This window comes from Chroicocephalus ridibundus, chromosome 1, assembly GCF_963924245.1.
Source record: "Chroicocephalus ridibundus chromosome 1, bChrRid1.1, whole genome shotgun sequence".
NCBI classification, from domain to species: Eukaryota; Metazoa; Chordata; class Aves; order Charadriiformes; family Laridae; genus Chroicocephalus; species Chroicocephalus ridibundus.
Window position 1 is genome coordinate 61,024,644 of NC_086284.1, and position 19,886 is coordinate 61,044,529.

The window sequence follows — 19,886 nt, forward strand, 5'->3', positions numbered from 1 at the left end:
TGCAAGAGGGAAGCAATTGCCAGCTCCTCAAAAATCTTAAAAATACTAAATTCTGTTCCAGCAGAATGTAATCTGTCTTTGTGGACTTTACCCCACAGAGTAATGTTTTTGAAACTATTTCGAACTGATCAATGCTTTAAATAATTTCAAGGTCCATGTTTATGATGAAGTTTAATGATTCCAAAGGCTTTGATACGTATTTACGTATACAGCTGTAGAATCTGTATTTTGAGGCCTCCTGGAACACAAGTGGCTTGTCATTGGAGCTTTTAATACAGATCTCCCTATAAGTAGAATTTTCGTTTCCACTTGACATAGGAGAACAAAAAAGATCCAGTGGGAAAAGGAAAGACATTTGAAAATGGTGTTAATTTTAAGTGTAACCAAATATTAGTTTCAAAGATGTTACCACTGCAGCTTAGGAGATACTGAAGCTGTTTCTGCACCACGACTGAATGCAGATGATGATGAACAGGAGCAGGAGCCTGCAAGGAGTTTCTTGGGTCATTGCCTGTTAGAAGGAGGGAATGGCACTTAAGTACATTATATAATCTCTTTGAAAAGTGATCAAGCTGTGTTCCAAAAGTGGTTAGTTTTATCTTTCATCCTTTTTAAGTCAGTGTAACGTGTTTTGTCATTGCTTGAGGATATCTTGTAACTTGCATATCATCTCTACATCTGTTCATATTTTGTGTACTGGTCAGCAAGTCATTCTGAATGTGTAGATCAGAGATTCTGCCTCCCTTTCTCCCTCTGTCTTATTTCTCATCCTGCCTTTCTCTTAACCTCTGATCTGGGTTTACTAATAGTCTCATTGAACTGAAGAATTTAGGAGTGCATGGTTGTTCAACTAGAAATGAATGCGTACTGCTGTTCGCAGATCAATTTTAACTGTGGTGCAAAAAGTAGCATGAAAAAAATAACTAAGCCTTACATAAGTGTAAGGTCAATTAATTTAGTTTCACTAGCTTTTCCAACAGATATTCAGCATGTCTGCCTTTAACAGTAAACAGTTTGGGCCCAAACCAGAATTGAGTTTACCCTGTCTCCTTTGTTCAGTCTGTTTACTTTGGATTGTCCACAGTAATTCTGGAGTGTGCAGGTTCAAGATAAAGGGGATTTACGCTAAATTTTCTATGCTGAGTCTTAGCTTAGCGAAGACTTACATCTTTTGCCCTTATTCTTTCAAGTCAGTCATGTCACATGACATCATCTAGAGGCATTAGGACGTGTCCAGGGCATCTGCCTTTTCCTTTGCTCACACGTTCACTTTCAACTGACCAGTTGGCTCTGCGGCGCCTGCCAGCAAGCCTGGGGAGTCCTTTTCAGGGTGGGTTCACAAGCACGCAAAGAAGAGGCATTTTACTCTCAGACCCCTTCAGGTGCTTTCAGTTAGTCATTTCTATGTAATTGGGACAGTGGAGATGTGAGTTATGCTGTGCAACTTGAACTAAGCTTTCAGAGTTTGCATGCTTTAGGTTTTTTTAAATTCTCAGTTTCTATATTGAAATCAGGGAAGAATACATGTGAAGTTAACCAAATGGTTAGAACTTTAAAACATCGTATGCTTAATGATTTTTTTTTATTTATTTCCCACAAGATTAAGTGCAAATTACCCTTTAATTTGAGGGAGTAGTCCTATTTCTTAAGATTTAAGAGTAATTTTGTCCGTTTAGGTTGATATGCATTCAAAGACAGATATGATCAGTTCTCTGAGATTTACTGAAGTGATTCGAGATAAGGTTTTACAGAAAAAGTTAGAGGCGGGGTAAAGGACAGGCAGTTCTCCAGCTTCTAAACTGAAAAAGCATAGTAGCAATTTAACAAAGACTGCTCTTAAAGGCAACTGACTTCCTGTGTCAGGATGATAAAAAAGCTAAAAAGAGAAAATCATAATTGTTGTATCAAAACTATTCTGCTGCTGCTTACTCATCTGTTAAAAATCGTCAGTATCAGGAAGGGTTTTGACGGTGCCCTGCTGCTATGTCAGTGTAACACATGCTTCAGGCACTTGCATCCATACTGCATTCCAGGTCATTGATCAGACTCAGCAGGCAAAGTACCGGGAGCTACATGACAAATCTTTGATTCACAGCTGGGACCACAGCTACGTATCATAGTAAATGAGTCAGTTAAACATCAGTAGCTTAGCAAGCGTGAAGGGGGAAAAAAAAATACTGTAGTACCATTCATGGTTCCTTCCAAGCTTGTGTAGTGAATGAGTTAGCGCACAACTTCTGTTGTGCCTCTTATCAGATCTAAAATAAAGGTGATTTTTTTTTTTTCCTTTAAAGAGCTTACTTGGCTCTTGCATAAGTTAAGGCTATGATTTCAGAAGAGGTACTCAGGCAAAAATCGGATAATTTTCAGGGCTCTTTTTCTGTCCTAGTTTTTGTGGGAAATGAAGGTTCCTGTAACAGGTGTTCTGAGCTGCAGTTAAATCCATTCTGACTGAGGCTGCATTTTGAAGTAATCCAGTTAGATTAACAAAGCCCAACTATATTAACTCCTTTGCATTCGAAGAAATATTTTTGTTAAAAACTTCTGTTGGAGTTTCACGAACAAGGGATGCAGCTATTTTTCTTCAGCTAAAAGGATTATAAGTTATCAGGGAGAAACAGTCTTTGTCCTTAAATTTCAGTTCAAGTTTGCTTTTATCTTTTGACTCCTTACATGTTTCAGAAGTGTTTGTTTTTAAAGGTATGCAACATCTTTTCCGTAAGAGTACAAGCTGCATAGTAACTACACTGTGGTTTGAAATTTGTATTAACTTGCTTTACACAGAAATAAAGGTAGTGCTCTAAAGACCTTAAAGTGTAACTAAGACATGCAAACTCCTTTTGATGCTGTCATTCTAATTGATTTATTAAATATAATAACAATATTCTGACCAGCTGAGCAGATCAGGTAAAGTGTGTGTGACTAGTCCCTGAAGCAGGGTGAAATGGAGTGATACGAAGGAACTGGACTGTGGAATAATGAAACAACAAAGTACAAATATGTAGGAAGAGAAATAACATAGAAATGTCTTAAAACTAGCGTCTTCTGTGTGATCAGCTCTGTGATTGTGAAAATAATGAGATACTTTAGATAGTAGTTGATGCCTGAAAAAAACAGGTACTGTCTGTAACTTTCCATTACCTGATCTGATGGATGTACTGAAGACTAAAGGTAGGACATACATATATGCAATCTGCTGATTTATGAGCTAAAGGTAGAAATTGATGTCTTCTGGGTCAGTTTTCCTAATGTGTAATTTCTTTTTTTATTTTCTTTTTTCTTTTTTTTTTTTTTTAGGGACAATTGGATTCTTTGCATGCTTTTGGTTTGTAACCAAAATATACAGCGTGGTGAAAGTTGACTGAAGAAACCAATGTAAAGAATTAACACAGAAGAGGTTTAATCTTCATTAATGTTACTTAAAGACCTGGTCTAGTTGATGAACTTGAGCTTTGTCAGAAGTATTGGCTTCCTGTTCTTTGAGAATGATACTGAATATGCAGCTGCCCCAAACACTTTTTCCACTAACACGTTTGTATTGTGACTTAACAGCCTGTTTTCATTCAGATCTTAATAAAGATCAGAGTTACAATATTTATGCATTTGTAAATACAACTATACTTTAAAAGAAATGTTAAATTCTAATGGCAGAATAGAAGTGGCTGTATTGCTCAACTTAATGATACTTCTGATAAAAGTACAGCTGTAAATAGGTTTTTCTAGCTTGGTAGGTGGGATGAATTATTTTTCTTTGAGGGAAATGAGAACTTTTTATTATGCTGACTTTGAAGGATGACTCTTGAGAAGTGTTGCTTTTAGTTTGGATGTGATTTTTATTTTTTACTGGTGTTACATCCACAAATATTCTGATTTCTGTGACTTCATTAGTTTCGGTGTTCTTGGCCTTTTAAACTATGTGCCTCTGAGTCCTTGAATTTATAAATTCATAATCTAATAAATATTGTAAAAATGTCTTAAGTGGCTCATTACATACTATAAGTTCATAAAAATTTGTAAATACAATTATATTGAAGATGGATGCTTAAAGTTTGCATAGAGTATTTTATGGCATTTTCTATGGTTTAGTGTCTATTGACACACCCTTAGATCTGCAAGAATTGTTATTTGTGCTACATGGCTATAACACGGAAATGTGATTGTGGCGCGTGAGAATTAAATTATACACACATTTAGCAAAACCACTCTGCAGCATTAATCCAGTCCTTAACCCAGATACGTTTTCAGAGATGGCCATGGAATTGTCAGTATGTTGAGAAGATCTTACAATGCATGAGTCGGCGTTCTCTGCTGATCTTGCTCTTAAAAGATCTCCATGATGCATATTCTATATGGCAACTATTGCTGATTGTACTTAATGTAGGTTAAAAAAATGAAAGAAAATTACTATTTTTGCCTTATATTAAGAGACTAATGTCGATTTTTGGATGACTAGCATTAAACCTATATTTGCTTTTTTTGAAAATGGAGTATTTTGTTCATATCTTGTTCGGTAATTTTACACTCGTAACAAAATTTGGCTTTTGGCATGTTTTCTCAAGCCTGATAAATTTTGTTTAAAATTAAACTTCATGTACCAATTGCCATTCATAAGGTTGGGGTATTTTTATTCTTACCGGTTTACTTTTCTAAAGGACCTTAACCTAATGATGCTCGAATATTGAACCCAAGAAAAATATCTTTAGTTATGGTAAGTTGTCATTATTAAGCTCCTAAAAGTTGGAATGTTAAAAGGTTTCAGGTGACATTTCCTCAGTTGCTGTGCCCCACAACCCCGCCCAGATGAACCACAGGCCTCTGGTGCTCTGCCTGTCCCCAGCCACAGCTCAGTTGCGATGTTGCAGACAGGTTTGTTCTCGCGCCCCTCCCCACGTGTAGTCACTAGGAAATGCTGATTTCAGATAAATCTTCCATGTTTGACGTTCAAAACAGGAAAAGGGTGAGTGTGGTAAGCATTTGTTCTTCACTAATGCAGTGAATTGCAGTGTGGCTCTTGATTTAAGTTTTAAAAAGTATAAAATTGAATATTCTTAATATCCCTGGGTTTGTGATCACCTACTGTATGTATAGTCACTGCGCAAAATCATCAGTAGTTATTACGCAAATGGGAATGCTTAGTTTGAGAAACACAAATCAGTTGTCTGTTACTGAAATATGAACATAATAGCTGCTCAAGAATTTCAGTGTAGTGATATGAAAACAGCTCTTTTTTTTGTGATGTATTTACAACTGCTGTTTAAAAATCAGATTAATAGAAGTGAGATGTAGCCACAGTGGTATGTATATGGGTTTGAAAGTGATGGGTATATTTCTCTTTTTTTTTTTTTTTCCTACAGGTTAGTTGAGAAGCCATGGCAGCTTCTCAAGTATCCTATTTTTTACCTTTAAAGGCAGTTTGTGCAGTGTGTCATTATCTCGTGGAATGTAAGCCTACTGCATACACAAGTTTTCAAGCAGCCTTGCCTTGTAATAATTGCAGCTGTTTTGGAATTTGAAATAGTTTGGTTTCAGTGTGCAGTACTTGAGACAATCCGGAAAGTTTAATACATCACAGATTTGACAGAAGAGCTATTCTAAAGTTGTCCCTTCCCTTGAAACCCATTATTACGTCAGATAATTTTAAAAGTTTAAGTTGCATTTAAGCTTCTGGTGTGTGTTAGGGCATCCAGATGTTCTACTGTGTACTGTATCTGTTCTTCTGATCTCTTGTGAGGCCTGGGGTTTTGTCTAAGCTGACAAAAATACTGGCCCCTTCCAAAATCCTTCTATACTATGAGACATTTTCTTAAAATGCATTAATCACACAGATACCTGAGAAAATGTAAATTAATAGGAAGGTTAAGAGGTAGGAATAAATTGCTGAGCTGCATGAAGACAAAGCAAATTTAGACAAAATATAATACTTCAGACCAGTGTCAGCTTTTTGGTGGCTGCTAAATAATTTAAAAACTAGTTCTTCAGAGTCTGAAAAAAGTGACCATCGTTGCCAAATTTAGTCTGAAAGTAATCCTCAGTCCAAGTCGGGTTTTGAAAACATGATATGGGAGTTAATGGTTTGATTTGTTTTTCTCTAAGAAAGAAAAAATAAAAAATCAGCTTTACAGCAAGTAAGTATCTCCTGGCAAGCTGCCTGGTCCATCTTTAGCCTGGTAGCTTCACTTCTTAAATTCTGAAATGCTTAGCTGTGTTTGAACAGCCCTAAGAGTTCTTAGATTATTTTTTTTTGCCGTCCTACAGATCACGTGTGCCCTCAGCTGCTTTGCTGGAGTCTTGCAACCGTATCACAAATCTTAGTTGGCTGTGAGGTAGCCATGGACAATGTCTTCATAGGCTTTGTGCCATTTTCAGGTAAAAGGCAGTGAGGGATGTCTGTGGAAGGCTGAGGTCATTAGTGCAGTCTCCTGCTTGCCCCTTACCTTTCTCCCTTTTTGCAGTTTTGCCCTAGGATTGCTTGAGAACAGGTTTCCTTACGTTTTTCCTCTGTCTTGCCCATGAGAGCAAAGAGCAGTGATTACCTTACCTGGCAATCCTTTTGTATTTGAAAACTCAGCTACCCGGAATGTGTGTGTGCTTACAGGTGTGATGCAGATGTTGCACCAAGCGGAAAGGTGTAGGCAGCCTTGTGGAACCTGTAAGTGTATCTCCATGTTTCTGTAATGCCACCGACTGTCCCTTTGCGGCTTGGGACAGTCAGAGTGACGGTATCGCACACAGGTCCATCAGTATTTGTGGATGGAGGAGAAAGCCTGGCCCGTGCGGGGTGGGGAGAAGAGGTAGGCGAGATGTCTGGTTATTGGATACTGAGGTGGAAGGAAGGTTACTGGAGTTTCTGATTACTTGAAAAATGCTTGAAGTGGGTACTTTAGTCCTGTTATGGGTGGTGCCTGTATTTTCTTCAGGAAAAACAACTTTAGAAGAGAAGTGAGGAAGAGAGGGCGGAACAGGATGGAATTCAGGCAGGCGTTTGAGGGGCTCACAGTTATACTGATCTGAACAACCAGTTTGAAGGGACAGGAAACACAAATCAAGTCCTCTTTGAAGCGACGTACAAAGAAAAAATGTGAAATGTTGTGGATGAGAAACATCATTTTACTAATACTGGAAAAGCAAAAATACCAATCTCTAAATGAGGAAAAGTAGGCTGGACAACATCTGTACTTCAGGCAAGGCAGGGGAGGAGTGGGAGACCTTGAAAGAGAATGGTGGGGGTTTGGTGTGTCTGACTTTGGTCAGGGCAGTGTGAAATTGTGGACAAGTATTTCCGCAAAGCTTTGCGGCATTGCTGGGGAGGGGTTGCTGCTGCAGCCAATCCTCACCACATTAGCAGCGCACAATAAATAAAAACCGAGGTTGCTTGGTGAATTATTGTTAATCGGCTGATGGAGATCTTGACTTTTACAGGTAAGGAACAAGTCGCATGAAAGTATGGTAAATCCTTAACAGCTGGTAGAAGGTTTTGTATTTAATAGTTGATAAATATTGTCCATTGTTGTTATGATTTAATGTTACTGCAGTGTTAGATATAGGTTTTTCTGCTCCAGCTGCCCCAAATGTCAAATTGTATGAGCTAGAACTTTGATAAGCTTTAGCTGGTGTGGGATGCACGTGACCGTGACTTCATGCCAGGAAGGTACGTGCTGGCCTCTTTCTGTGCCTTACCGGTTTGGGCAACAGCTTCATTTCTGGGGGCAGCTGCATCTCCTCTTCATAATTTTTCATGAAAGTTACTGCTTCTGAAATTATCTGTTCATCCGGGTTAGTTCTCTCTCAAATCCCTGATTGTTGCCTTGGATTAATTACTAATCATCATTTAGAGAATGATGTATATTCTGCAAAGAGCAGTTTCATCTCCGCGTTTCATCCCTTTTTTCCTTTCAGTTTCTCTTCCTCCAAAAGCTCCTCTCTCTTCTGATAATGCTCCTAACTCTTGCTCTTGGAGCTCATCACAACTAAGTATTTTCTTACGGGAAAGGAGATTACTCATGCAGAGATGTTCTAGCCTTCTCCCAGATATCTGTTTCCTACAACTCACCCCTAATTTAATTTTTCATTCTTAGTATCCCGCTGTTTCTCCGTATGCCAGGCACATAAATAAGTAGATCGCTATTAACTGTCTCCATAAACCTGACTCCTGAAATATTTCTCCTATTACCTTATATATTGACTTTGGGTACATGTGCGTACACAGGTGTATGGCACTTCAGACTAAAGCATAAATCCTCAGGGGCTACCAAGAGGCTTAATTTATCAGTTGATTACTGTATAGCTGCCGCCATGCATTTTCTTTCTTCTTATTTGAAACATCTGGAACTCACTGCTGATGAGATGAGAGTAGTTAACTGCTTGTAAATCAGATACAACCGGGAGATCACAAACGAAACCTGTCGCGTTCGGGTGATGGCGCTTTCCGGCTGCTTCGCAGGGTTCCGGCACTGTCAAAGAAGACGCAGTTTGAATTCTTCCTGCCCTCAGAGGTATTTTAGCATCACCTGCTGGCCACAGCACGTATAAACGTAGAAAGTGCAGGAGCAGAGTTAAGGGTATGATAGGAGGACTTACCAAAGCAGGTTACTTGGCAGGGGTGGGGGGAGGTATCCTTAACATTATATCTTTAAATATGTATGCTAATTTCAAAGCTTCTGGAAGCAGGCAGCCAGAAATCAAAGTGAAGAACAGCTATCATACAAATAATTTATCTGTGAAGATGCTAAACGTTAAAAATGTGTCTCCTGCATCTAGTAGGGGCACGTAGCTAGCAAGGGTCCTTCAAAAATGAACTGTATTTCAAATATACGGGTTCCTCTTCTCACTCGGGTACCCACTCTGATACCTTCAAACAATTTTTCTGGGCTCACGAAAAAAAGGGTGCTGCGGAGGGGGCCCCACGCAGCATCCTGAAATCCTGGCCAGCCTGCGGAGTGAGACGGGCCAAAGGCCGTATCCCGGATTCATACTTTGAATAGTGTTGAGTCTTTATTTTTGAACAGTTCAGCATGGCCCTTGTTTTGCTACTGCTGGTGCGAGATTTACTTTGGCTTGTTTGGTTTTTTTGTTTGTTTGTTTTGGGGGAGTTTTTTTTGTTTTTCATTTTCTTTGATCATATCAAGTCAAGAAGACAGTAGACTTATTTTTAATCTTCTTCTCTATTTTGGGGAAATGGTTAAAGTAGAGAAAAACATTCTTCCTGATATTTTTCTCACCTTTCCCTGACTCTCTTTCGATTTGCCCACAATTACCTATTCAGTTGAGGTATGTAAAATCATAGAATAAACTGACTGGGGTGTGACTGTGTGAGGAAGGAGCAGTGCACATGGTGGCCTCCCAGGAGGGCTGACACATGCACCTACACCATCCAGCCTCTGTTTCTCCTCAGCATGGCGGAAGACCAGCTTCTCATTTGCTGGAGGATGGTGAAGCCAGGTGGGCTGTGTTCTGCTCCCACCTGTTGGGTGCGCCAGGAATGAGTGGCTCTGGGACATACTGAGGAAGTCGGTGGGCTGGCAAGGAAGCCCATTCTCTCCCTTCGTGGCCCAAGGATACAGAAGCAGTAGGATTGTGACACTGCTTCTCCAGCCTTGCTTAGGAGCTACAAAAACGAGCCAACGGAGGTAAGTCCTGGTTTCTGCTTCATTCTGCAGGTTCTCCCAAGGAGTCCCAACCACTCTTCCCCTGGAAACTGCTCGTCTCTGCCCACTGCAGCGAGACAGCCGAGAAGAAATGGATGTTTTGTTCTGTCGCTCATGTCCTGCTGTCTCCAGGCTGTAGTGACAGCACCAGAGAGCTAAATGACACAATTACGCGTGTTCCTCTGCTGCATAATGTTGGATCCGTGCAGCCCCAAGGCAGGTGGAGGGTAAGGCAAAGGGAAGCAGCGGGTGGCCTTAAATCTACTGTTTGTCCCAGAAAGCAGGGTGACCGTAGTAACACCGGACAAAAATTGCAGAGGGAAAGAAAGAAGCTTCCTTCCTTTTTGAGAAGGACAGTATCCAGACCCAGGGGGGCAAAGCCCAGAGAATTGATTAATGCACCAGTAAAATGCTAGTTTATTAAACCCCATTCTTTTCTGTCAGTCTGTTACCAGTTTCAAGTGGGGGTTTTTGCTGGAAGAGACATCTCAGATCCAGAACAGAATTTCTGAAGAGGGCAAGACAGGCAGACAAATTTAGGCAGATTAGGAACGTGACTCTAAATCCCCAGAGATTTTCTTGACCAGTGGATTATTTTAGGGTTAATATGTCTATCTTTCTCTCTTTTTAAACAGCTTTACCGACAGAGGTTTGTGAAGACCTTTGATGCACAGAATGGGACAGAACTTGCAATCTCAGTGTTCTGTTGGACAGGACACCGCCTCCTGTCCCACTCATCCCTGACACTTCAGATTGCTGGTAAAATAACCTGAGCAAGCCATCTGCCCTGTAATTTGATGCAGAAAGACACTTCTGTGTGCTGTAAGAGGAGTCCCAGTGCACAATGTCCAAATGGACAAATTCACATCAGAGCCCCTACAGACAGAGATGGTCAGATGGGCCATCTCTGTGCAGGACTTGGAGTCCTCAGTGAAAATACTGCCTAAGAAAAAAGGGATAAATACGAAACAGAAATGGCATGGAAAGTGTTAAGAGTTCTAGGGCTGCAAGTAGACGACAGCAAAGACTCCCTCTCACACTTTGAATCAATGTTGAATCTCATGGCCTGAGTAAATATGGAGAAAGCTGCAATGCTACTAGTTTGTATATACTGCAGTATATAGCAGAAATCCATCAAAGTCAGGGCCAGACACACCAAAAGGAAGAACAAATAAATACACTCTCGGAAACTTTACAGGAGTCAACAAAAGACCTCTACTGCAGTTAAGCTCCAAAGGAAAATCTGATTTGGCTGGAATGAAAGGGAGAAGGAACTGGGATAATTTCAAAACTTAACATGATGCAAAGCTTAAATTGCATTAAATTAATGCAAAGCTTAAATTGCACTAAAATAATTTTACTGGTGGAAAGGATTTATTTGAATGTTGGGTTTTGGTAAATTTATTGGGAATATCAAGGAATTACGTGTTTCTGGAAAGTTGCGAAGCAGAAGCTGATGTTAAAGTAGTTTGGTATTGCTAATGGGATCAAAAACATAGGACAGTATAAGAAGAAAAGTACAGTCATAACCCAGCTTGGGCAAGACGACTGTGCAGTGCTGACCCTGCACTCACAGGCACCCCTCACGCAGCTCTGTTGCCGCCCTGAGTTACAGATCCTTGAAGACAGTAAGGAGCCCGAGATCATCCCCTCAGTCCCTCCAAGCTCTGCTCTTCTGGGAGGCTGCGATCTGACGATGTTTCAGACTTTCAGGACCTGTTTTGCCTTCTCTCTCTCTCAGCCCCTCCGTGGGGGCAACGGCAGCAAACATCCCACTCCCACAGCGTGGAGAGGGTTTCCCGCACTTTGCTGCTCCCGCGTCGTGGTTTAACCCCAGCCAGCAACTAGGACCACGCAGGCACTCACTCACTGCCCCCCAGCTGGGATGGGGGAGAGAATCAGAATTGTGAAAGTGAGGAAAAATTTGTGGGTTGAGATAAAGACAGTTTAGTAGGTAGAGCAAAAGTTGTGCACGCAAGCAAAGCAAAACAAGGAGTTCATTCACTGCTTCCCAGCGGCAGCAGGTGTTCAGCCATCTCCAGGAAGGCAGGGAAGACAAATGCCATAACCCCAAATTTCCTTCACTTTCGTCCTCCTTCCCCCAGCTTTATATACTGAGCATGATGTCGTATGGTATGGAATAGCCCTTTGGTCAGTTGGGGTCAGCTGTCCTGGCTCTGTCTCCCCCAACTTCCTGTGCCATACTACGGCCACCAAGTGTAGCAGTCTCACTTTCAACTGTTCTGTTAAAAACTGAGCAACTAAAGGCTACTTCTAAATAACCCAGCGCCACGATGGTTAATCAGGCCGGCCATCGTTATCTGGGAGATATAGAGGTGGCTGTCCTAGTAGCTGTCACTCACAGCAGCACCAAGTATAAATCACAGCGTTAAAATAACAAGACAGCAGAGGAAAGCTGGGCCCCAGAAGGATTATCCTGCGTCCCATCCCTCCTGAAAACACCCCATGACCTTCTTCACGAAATGGTAGTCAAAGAAAAGCACTCGGTTGGGTAGCAGTGCGCGTTCCCCTGGTGAAACTCTGGAAAGCAGTCTCTTCTCAAAAATACTCCGGCTAGACATTTTTCTTATACGTTTAGCACACAGCTTTCTCTTGGAAGTTTATTTGAGTATTTCTGAAGATGCTGATCTTTTTTTCGAAGACCCCGTGCTTCCACTATAGATGATAATGGCTTTCTGTGGGGTATGTGGTACACATCTACTGGCCAAAATGATTCGTAATTTTTACTTTCAGTTTAACTTAGGTTTAATTGTCTCGATTTAAGCCTCTTGCGCTAACACTAAGCTGCTTTTGTTTTTACTTTGGATCCAATAATTTTAATGTTTGCTCCATATGGCAGTGGGTTTTCGAGGGGAAAAACAAGGTCTGAGACGGAGTTATTTTGAATGGATTGAAATTAGGAAAGTGAAACTAAAAATATAAATAGGAAACACCCGGCTAATGTGACATATACATAGGGAATTCCTGTGTGATACAAACATATTCAAAAACATGACAAAATTTGTCACGTCTTATGTTCAGCCCTTCTGTATCTACGGCGCATTCTCTGTGCCTCCAGCAGCAGGTGGATAAGCAGCACGGCTACTCCTCTGGGGTGAGTGCCAAAGAATAACACTTATAACATATATTTCAGTGATCCTAAACAATGAGTTACACCTCCTTGTCAAAAGTATTTTTGTCAAGCATAACTGGGCCATGGGCTTATTCTGTGAGTGTGATATACTTCGTTAGCCAAGTTTCCTTCACAGTCAGTTGGATTGTTGGCACAGGGAGGAGTACAGGTCTGACAATCCACTTTTTTAGTCCAGTAGGTATATTGGTAAATATTCTGTCTTTGAGACTATTTAACCATTTGTTAAATTGGTAAAACCAATGCTGCTTTACCTGGAGTCTGAAATCTGGGTCCTCTTCCAGTTGTGGCTGTGTCCTGTGAGGGCAGGCTGGGGGTTTCACTCCCAAAGGTGGTATGTCAGAGACACGTATTCCTCCTAGATCTGCAGGCTGAAATGTTCGTGAGACCACCCTGAACTCACTTCAGTTCAAACATGGAAGGTTAGCCAAGATCTTCTACTTAAACCAGCTGATTTCAACTAAAGACCTTTGGAAGCAATTGTTATGATCCTTTCTCTCAAGTCACCGGCAGTTCAGAAGGTCCTGCAGGTAGCAGCAGGTCATTTCTAACCACAGCTGATGCAAATCCACCTGAAACCAAGTCTTGATGTTGCTTTACTTAAAGCACAAGTCTCTCTTTCCCTGTAAAGAAGATGTGAGATACGGGAGGTGGCTAGCTGGCATGTTTCTGCCTCTGCTAGCATTCCTCTACTTGCATTTAAGTTGTAGGTCTCTCTCCACCGCTGGGCTCTCAGGTGGGCAGTTTTTCAGTCCTTGGCTGATCCAAAACTAGCCCAAATTGTTGGAGAACAAATTCCCTGCCATGTGATAGCCCTTTGGCCATCTCTGTGAAACAACTGATGATTCTGGTCTAGTTGATGGCTGAAAATGTTTACATGTCATTAAAATCATTGTGACAACCACTACTTTTCATGCCACGTCAGTCATAAACCTGAAGGTTAAATGGAAAGTGTCTCTCCACCATACTCCTGGGACATTGGTCACTCTGAGGCTACTGAGATGGGGGGGCTGTGTGTGCCTGTTGGGTGTGACCAACAGGGATGACAAAGTCAGCAGATCCTTCACTTTGGGATCTGGGCCCGGCACTGCGTTTACCTCTGCCTTGTCCACGCGGGGGTCTTCAGCCAGCTCCTGGCTCCATTCTGCTGCGGCACTGAGCAGAGATGAGTCAGTGAGGGGGGCGCCTGGCTTTTTTTACCTCTCCGGCCCAATGATACAAACACAAAAAAAAAACCCCCAAATTCTAATTTACGCAAAGAGAGGAAACAAAGATTTAGTCTTTAAAATCCTAGCCAAGACAGAACATGGCACGCAAAGGACTCCTGTTCATTTGCAGGGGATTGCAGGTTTTCCCAGGGGCCAGAGCCCACTTCACCACCTGCGTGGAGTCTGAGGGGGTTCTGCTGCCAGCGGTCACGGTCTGTGCTTGAGGCCAGGGGTATAACAGCATTATGTCCCGCTATTCATCTGATGAGAAGTCTCTGTGTCTTGCTGGGATGCACAGGTACCCGGGTTACTTGAGGAAAGCAAAATCATCGCACTTGATGTTTCTCACATCAAAAGCATTCAGGAAATCTTATCACCGTTGCCAAATCCTTTTGTTCTCTTTATAAAAATGAGAAAATGACCTCATTGAAGCGCTGTGAGACACTAGCCTTTGGATGTTTAACGGTCTTTTGAAAACTTTTATTTTGAGATACGCTGCTTTCTGACATGACAGAAAGCAGTAGCATCTCAATGTTTCAGAGACTATAAACAGAATAAAACATTCAGAGTATGCACTGTATTTAGAACACATATTCTTACCTTTTGATCTCAACAAATTTACTGGTTGAGACAATCTTACTGGAAATCAGTGAAAGCTCTGTTTTCTGGTTTTCTTTTTCTACTTTTTTTTTTTCCTTTTTGGCATTAAATGATAATGCACTACGTACGGTCTTTTATATAGGGACTTCAGAAACATTTAAAAAATGATGGAAAGTCTGTTAAAGTGGTAGGTAGGTAGGCAAGATTTAACTTCTCTAAGACTTTTTAAGTGTTTCTTTCATTTATTATTATAGTGGAGCATAACTTCTGAAGCTAGCAGCAATCTAATCCTAATTGCTAGTACCACAGGGCTAAGTTATAAAAGACTTTTTAACTAAGGAGAAATACAAGCTAAGTTGTACAAACCTTTAGTTTAGGATTAGATAAAAAAATGGACACTCCTTAAACGTTGCCTCACAGAGAGCTGTGAAGGGAAATTGATTCATCAGATCTCACCAGCTTTATTCTAGATATTTAGGAAGAAATTTCTCCCTGTGAGGGTGGTGAGGCACTGGAACAAGTTGCCCAGGGAAGTTGTGGGTGCCCCATCCCTGGAAGTGTTCAAGGCCAGGCTGGATGGGGCTTTGAGCAGCCTGGTCTAGTGGGAGGGGTCCCTGCCCATGGCAGGGGGGTTGGAACAAATGATCTTTAAGATCCCTTCCAACCCGAACCCTTCTATGATTCTATGATTTTCCCCTCCGGTTTCCCAGTGCCGATTCACTTTGGCCACAAGTGGTCTTTTGGAGCTGCACTGAAAGCCTGCCAAAGGTCTTTCTTTTCTTTCACACCAATTCAGGTGACACTTTTCAGAATCTGAAGGTTTCCCGGTCACCACCACACTACCCTGGGCACGAGCATCATTGCCTACCAGTACAATAGTCTTCCCTACATGCAACTCACGCTTGCTCCTGAAGCGATGCCTCTGTGGATGCCTTGTGCCGACTCCATTTGCTGTGCCCTCCTGCGTGGGGTTTCATAAGCTTCTTACAAACCACAGCATCGTATGTCCAGGGGCTGTACAGAGGTAGGAAGCGGACCTGAAAACTAACAGATACCATCAGCTGACGGATAGTCCGTGGAAGAGAAATCTCCTGCACAGTCACGCTTGCAGAAGGAGTTTAACTTGCTTGATATGGAAGCACCTGAAGCTCCATTCAGAAATATCCAAACTCTTCTGTAAAGTACAACAGGGAGCTGGACTAGCAGCAACAGGATTTAAAAAAAAAAACAAACCGCAAATGTAAAACTGGGATTAGAAGCAATTATTTCAATATGACTTGCAGTATAACTGAAATTTGGTACAAACACATTCCATAGTGGAAAAAAATGGCTTTGCTCTACTTAACCTTTTAGTAAATATCACATAATGTCTATACACAATTTTTTTCTTTTCATGTTGGCACTTCGCTACTGAAATTTTACTTTGCCTACTAGTTCGCTTGAAAACAAGTGTCAACCAGAGTTCAGCTCTCCGGTACACAGAGCGAGCTTTAAAGACAGCAAGCTGTGGCAGGCACACAAACAAACCAACCCGAGGGTCTCTGCCTTTTAAACAAACCCCCTTTCCCTCCCCCTTTCCAGCCAGTAAACAGCTTCTGGCTGCAGATTTGGTCCTCTACAGAAGAGATTTTGAAGATGCCAGCTGACCTGTGCAGCAGCCTGGTAATCCTCAAATCATCTGCTCGCCGTGCTCATGTGGAGATGTCACCGAAAAGGCTTGTTGACAACCTTCTGCTGCAGTAAAGATAAGTCTGTAAAACTCCCACTATCTTACTCAGTTCAACTTTACCGCACGGTTGAATAAAACTTCCCCTTCTGACAAATTCCGAAAGACTGTTAACAGAAGAAAAAATCTATGGAAAAAATACTTCTGGCTTCCAGTTTGCTCTGGGTTAGACTAAATTGACGCTGATCTGTATAACAGCTTGTGAAATCTTTTTAAAAAAAAAAAAATAAATTGAGAAGTCATTATATTGGAAGTCCGAATGTCCTTTCCATGCACGTTCTCATACAATGCATTTTAAACTGTCTATATACCATATTTTATATTAGTATGGAGTTAAAATATTTTAATTAACAACAGATTTATGTCAGTTATTCAGTTTTTACCTTTTCACACAAAGTGAACGTTTTATTCTCAGGTCTTAACAAGAACTCGTATGGCAAAAAAACAGTCATTTAGCGATCAAATACCAACTGTGATATTATCAGCATCTATGAATCCTTCAATCAATTTCAATAAATACTAATCTCAGCTAAACTGTTTTGTTACATATACAGCATGCTCTGATCCCAAACAATGCCTTAATCCACTATGTTAATAATAGTCTATGGATTAAGGGATCTATACTGTATACTGACACAACGTATTGAGTTCAGGTTCTATAGATGAACATTTCTGTGATCCATTTTAATGGCATGCCAACCATCGCGGTATTACGGTGTCAGCAGCCTGCAGATTATCTGCTGGCTTTCAAAGCATCCTGCAGCAAAGCGAGTTTAATGAACCTCCATCAAGGTGAAAACACTATCAAATGTACGAGGAGAGAGGACTCTGAAGTAAAAGCGTAGAGTACATAAATACCAACAAGTGTTCATAATAGTCAGCTATAAGATATACAGAACGTTTCGAGTTTCCAAATCTGTCAAAATAACAGCATTAAGAAAGCATCACACTTTTCTCCCAGCATCCTCGTTTCCCCCCTACAGCTTGACAGTATTTCATGTCGGAAACCCAGAATGATGGATTTTATTAATTTTTTTTTTATAAATTTGCTCCAAATAGCTCCATGTCTGTTATATTCCTGCTTCTGAACTCTAGTATGGCCTGCGTCTGGTTAAATAAAATCACCGGCGCGCTGGCAGCAGAGGCTCTCCAGCACCATGTAAGGTAGGGAATTGTCCCGCCCACCCACCTTCACCGGTATCCACGCTAAATGTTTAAGGTTATTTTTCCCGAGCTTTGCCTGTAGTCAGGGAAAGGACACGTTCCTGCAGAAGGCAGTTCAGGAAGGAGTCGTCATCGCTCGGAGTCCCTCCCCTTGAGTGTGGAAGGTGTCTAGTGGGATGAGCCCCGTCAGGCTGGAGTCAGTGCGCATGTACAGCACCGCATCCCCCGGGAGCAGCATTGGCACCGCTGGCAGGCCCCGCTCCGGGGGACAGGGCTGAGATTGCCCCTCCCCAGCAGCACAGTGCGCACCACGTTAGCAAGCCCAAGGTGACGCACGTAGGGGAGAGCATCTTGAACCATTCCCGTGTGTCGTTCATCATGAAGTGACCGGCTAACATTCAGGAAACAGCCCTGCTTCAGTCCCATGAAAACATCTGCTCAATGTATAGCACCAAACGAACCCTGGGGATGTATGAGGAGTGAAGAAGAAAAACAATACTGAAACCACACCACTTTTTGTGATCGATCACCTGCTCCCTCCTGGAGTACTGGCAAGCACATCTCTCTGCTTCAAACCCTCTTACAAACTCTGTCTCCCAGTTGTCTCCCCTTTTTTTTTCCCCCTTCTAATTTCTCCTAACTAGTGTATAGAGCACATAGGGTGTGTGCTGCTTCCCAGCATGGAAATATTTTGACTTGCCTGAATTCCGGTTGTCCTGGTTTGAGGTACCAAAACCACGACACCAGTGACCCAACACAGACACTTCTCAGTAATCTTCTCCCAGAGCTGCCCAGTATGTAACAGCGTCTGAATTGGATGGCAACAAGTATTCAGTGTAATGTTCTCCTGATGTCTGAAACCACGCCTCCCGTACTTGATATCATTTATTGAGTATTTTCTTTGATTTATGGTTGAACCTGTTCTTGTAGTTTCTATGCCCTTCACCTGGCCCTTCTTTTTTTCCAGATCTTTCTCCCTTTTTTGACTTTCCTGTTCCACCTGTTGGTGATGTTCACCCACAGCTCACTTGGGGAAAGGAAAGGTTTGATTTCAAAGGCAGAGAACTGAACTTGGACAAGGAACCTCTAAGCAGCATCTCTGGCAAGGAGATTGGGACAGGCAAGGGGTCTTTACATTTCCTGAGGAGCTTCCTGGGAAGGATCCACACACATAAAGCTGTGGATTTCCCCTGGTTCAATAGGATGGTGGTATCAGGGGCTCTCTGCCCTCCCCAGGGGGAGAAAGCGGCTGCACAAGCTGTGCTTTTGAGGTGGTTGTGAAAGGGGAGCTGGGGTGCTTCCAGCCCTTCAGCAGAGAGAGCTTTTCTTGACAAAATGATCCTGTCTCGATATACCAGGGCTGTTCAATCCATTTTCACCAAAATCCACTTTCCATCCCGCCTAATGCATAGGCTCTGGATGATGGATTTATGGTGGATTAAAACACTATGCACTGCTGGGTTGTGACCTACACTGCAATTTCGTTAAACATAATGGTGCAACGAACAGACAGTGGAAAATTCATTTTTCACCCATGAAAGCTATTCAGTGTTTGCTGGCTTATCTCTATTCTTATATCAATACCGTTTTGGTGAGGGCTCTTCCTTGGGCTCTCCTCCCCCTACAGGAGGATCCAATTTGGCCCAGCAGCCCAGCAGCTCCCTGGGACCAGCTGCATCCCTGCGCATGGGCACACTGTTGCCTCTGGTGTGGAGCAGTGGGACAGGACAGTTCTCCCAGGAGGTGGGTGCACCCGAGACAGCCAGGAACTCCAGGCAACATCAGGCTGAGCACACGTGGCCCTGGCACCTGCTCCACCAGGGAGCCAGGTGCTACCATGCACCTCACAGCCTCAGCGGCGGTGGAGGATGGGGATCCTGCCTGGCATGGGAACACAGAGTCCATCTCAGCTTTCCAGACTACGGGTAAGAAATACGAGGTCTCAGGCAAGGAGGCTGTCAGTACCATGGGCTCCATTCGGTGGCCTGCCTGTAGATGTCCAGTGCTACCTGAGATGCTCCTGGTGCATCTTGAACAGATGCTGGGGCTCAAGAAGGGTCTGAGACTTCTGACGTATCTGATGCCTGGTGCAGATGTCTCACATGGGACTTAAGGACTTAGATGTCACACCTTGTGTGATGTCCAGCCTGGACCCAAGGAAGTGTTTGCTGTCTCAGGCTGTGTCTACACTAACAGTAGGTCCAAAGCAGTAGTGTGGCTTCAAAGTGAAATCCATCACTACACTTATTGTGCCCTGGGTTGGTTCTCAAAGTATCTGTGAAGTTCAGGATTTGGATACCTTTTGAAGGAAACTAAGCTAGAAGCTGTGCTCCAGTGCCTGCTGGGGATGCCAGGGTCTAGGGTAGGGATGAGCGGCACCATCATGAGGTCTC

General features: G+C 42.4%; 1 protein-coding gene and 1 long non-coding RNA gene across 2 annotated transcripts in view; both read left to right on the forward strand.

Annotated features, from left to right (window-relative positions):
* TM9SF2 (transmembrane 9 superfamily member 2) overlaps nucleotides 1-3,974 on the forward strand; it is a 28,063-nt gene extending 24,089 nt beyond the window's left edge. The window contains exon 17 of the mRNA XM_063336961.1: nucleotides 3,298-3,974. Within this exon, the coding sequence (XP_063193031.1) occupies nucleotides 3,298-3,365 (68 nt within the window). The 3' untranslated portion in view covers nucleotides 3,366-3,974. The remainder of the gene's footprint in view (nucleotides 1-3,297) is intronic.
* Nucleotides 3,975-5,255: 1,281 nt separating this feature from the next.
* Nucleotides 5,256-16,504, forward strand: LOC134516603 (uncharacterized). The gene is made up of 3 exons (XR_010071377.1): nucleotides 5,256-8,492; nucleotides 9,657-9,871; nucleotides 10,280-16,504. It is a non-coding gene; the product is annotated as an uncharacterized LOC134516603 (long non-coding RNA).
* The last annotated feature ends 3,382 nt before the right edge of the window (nucleotides 16,505-19,886 follow it).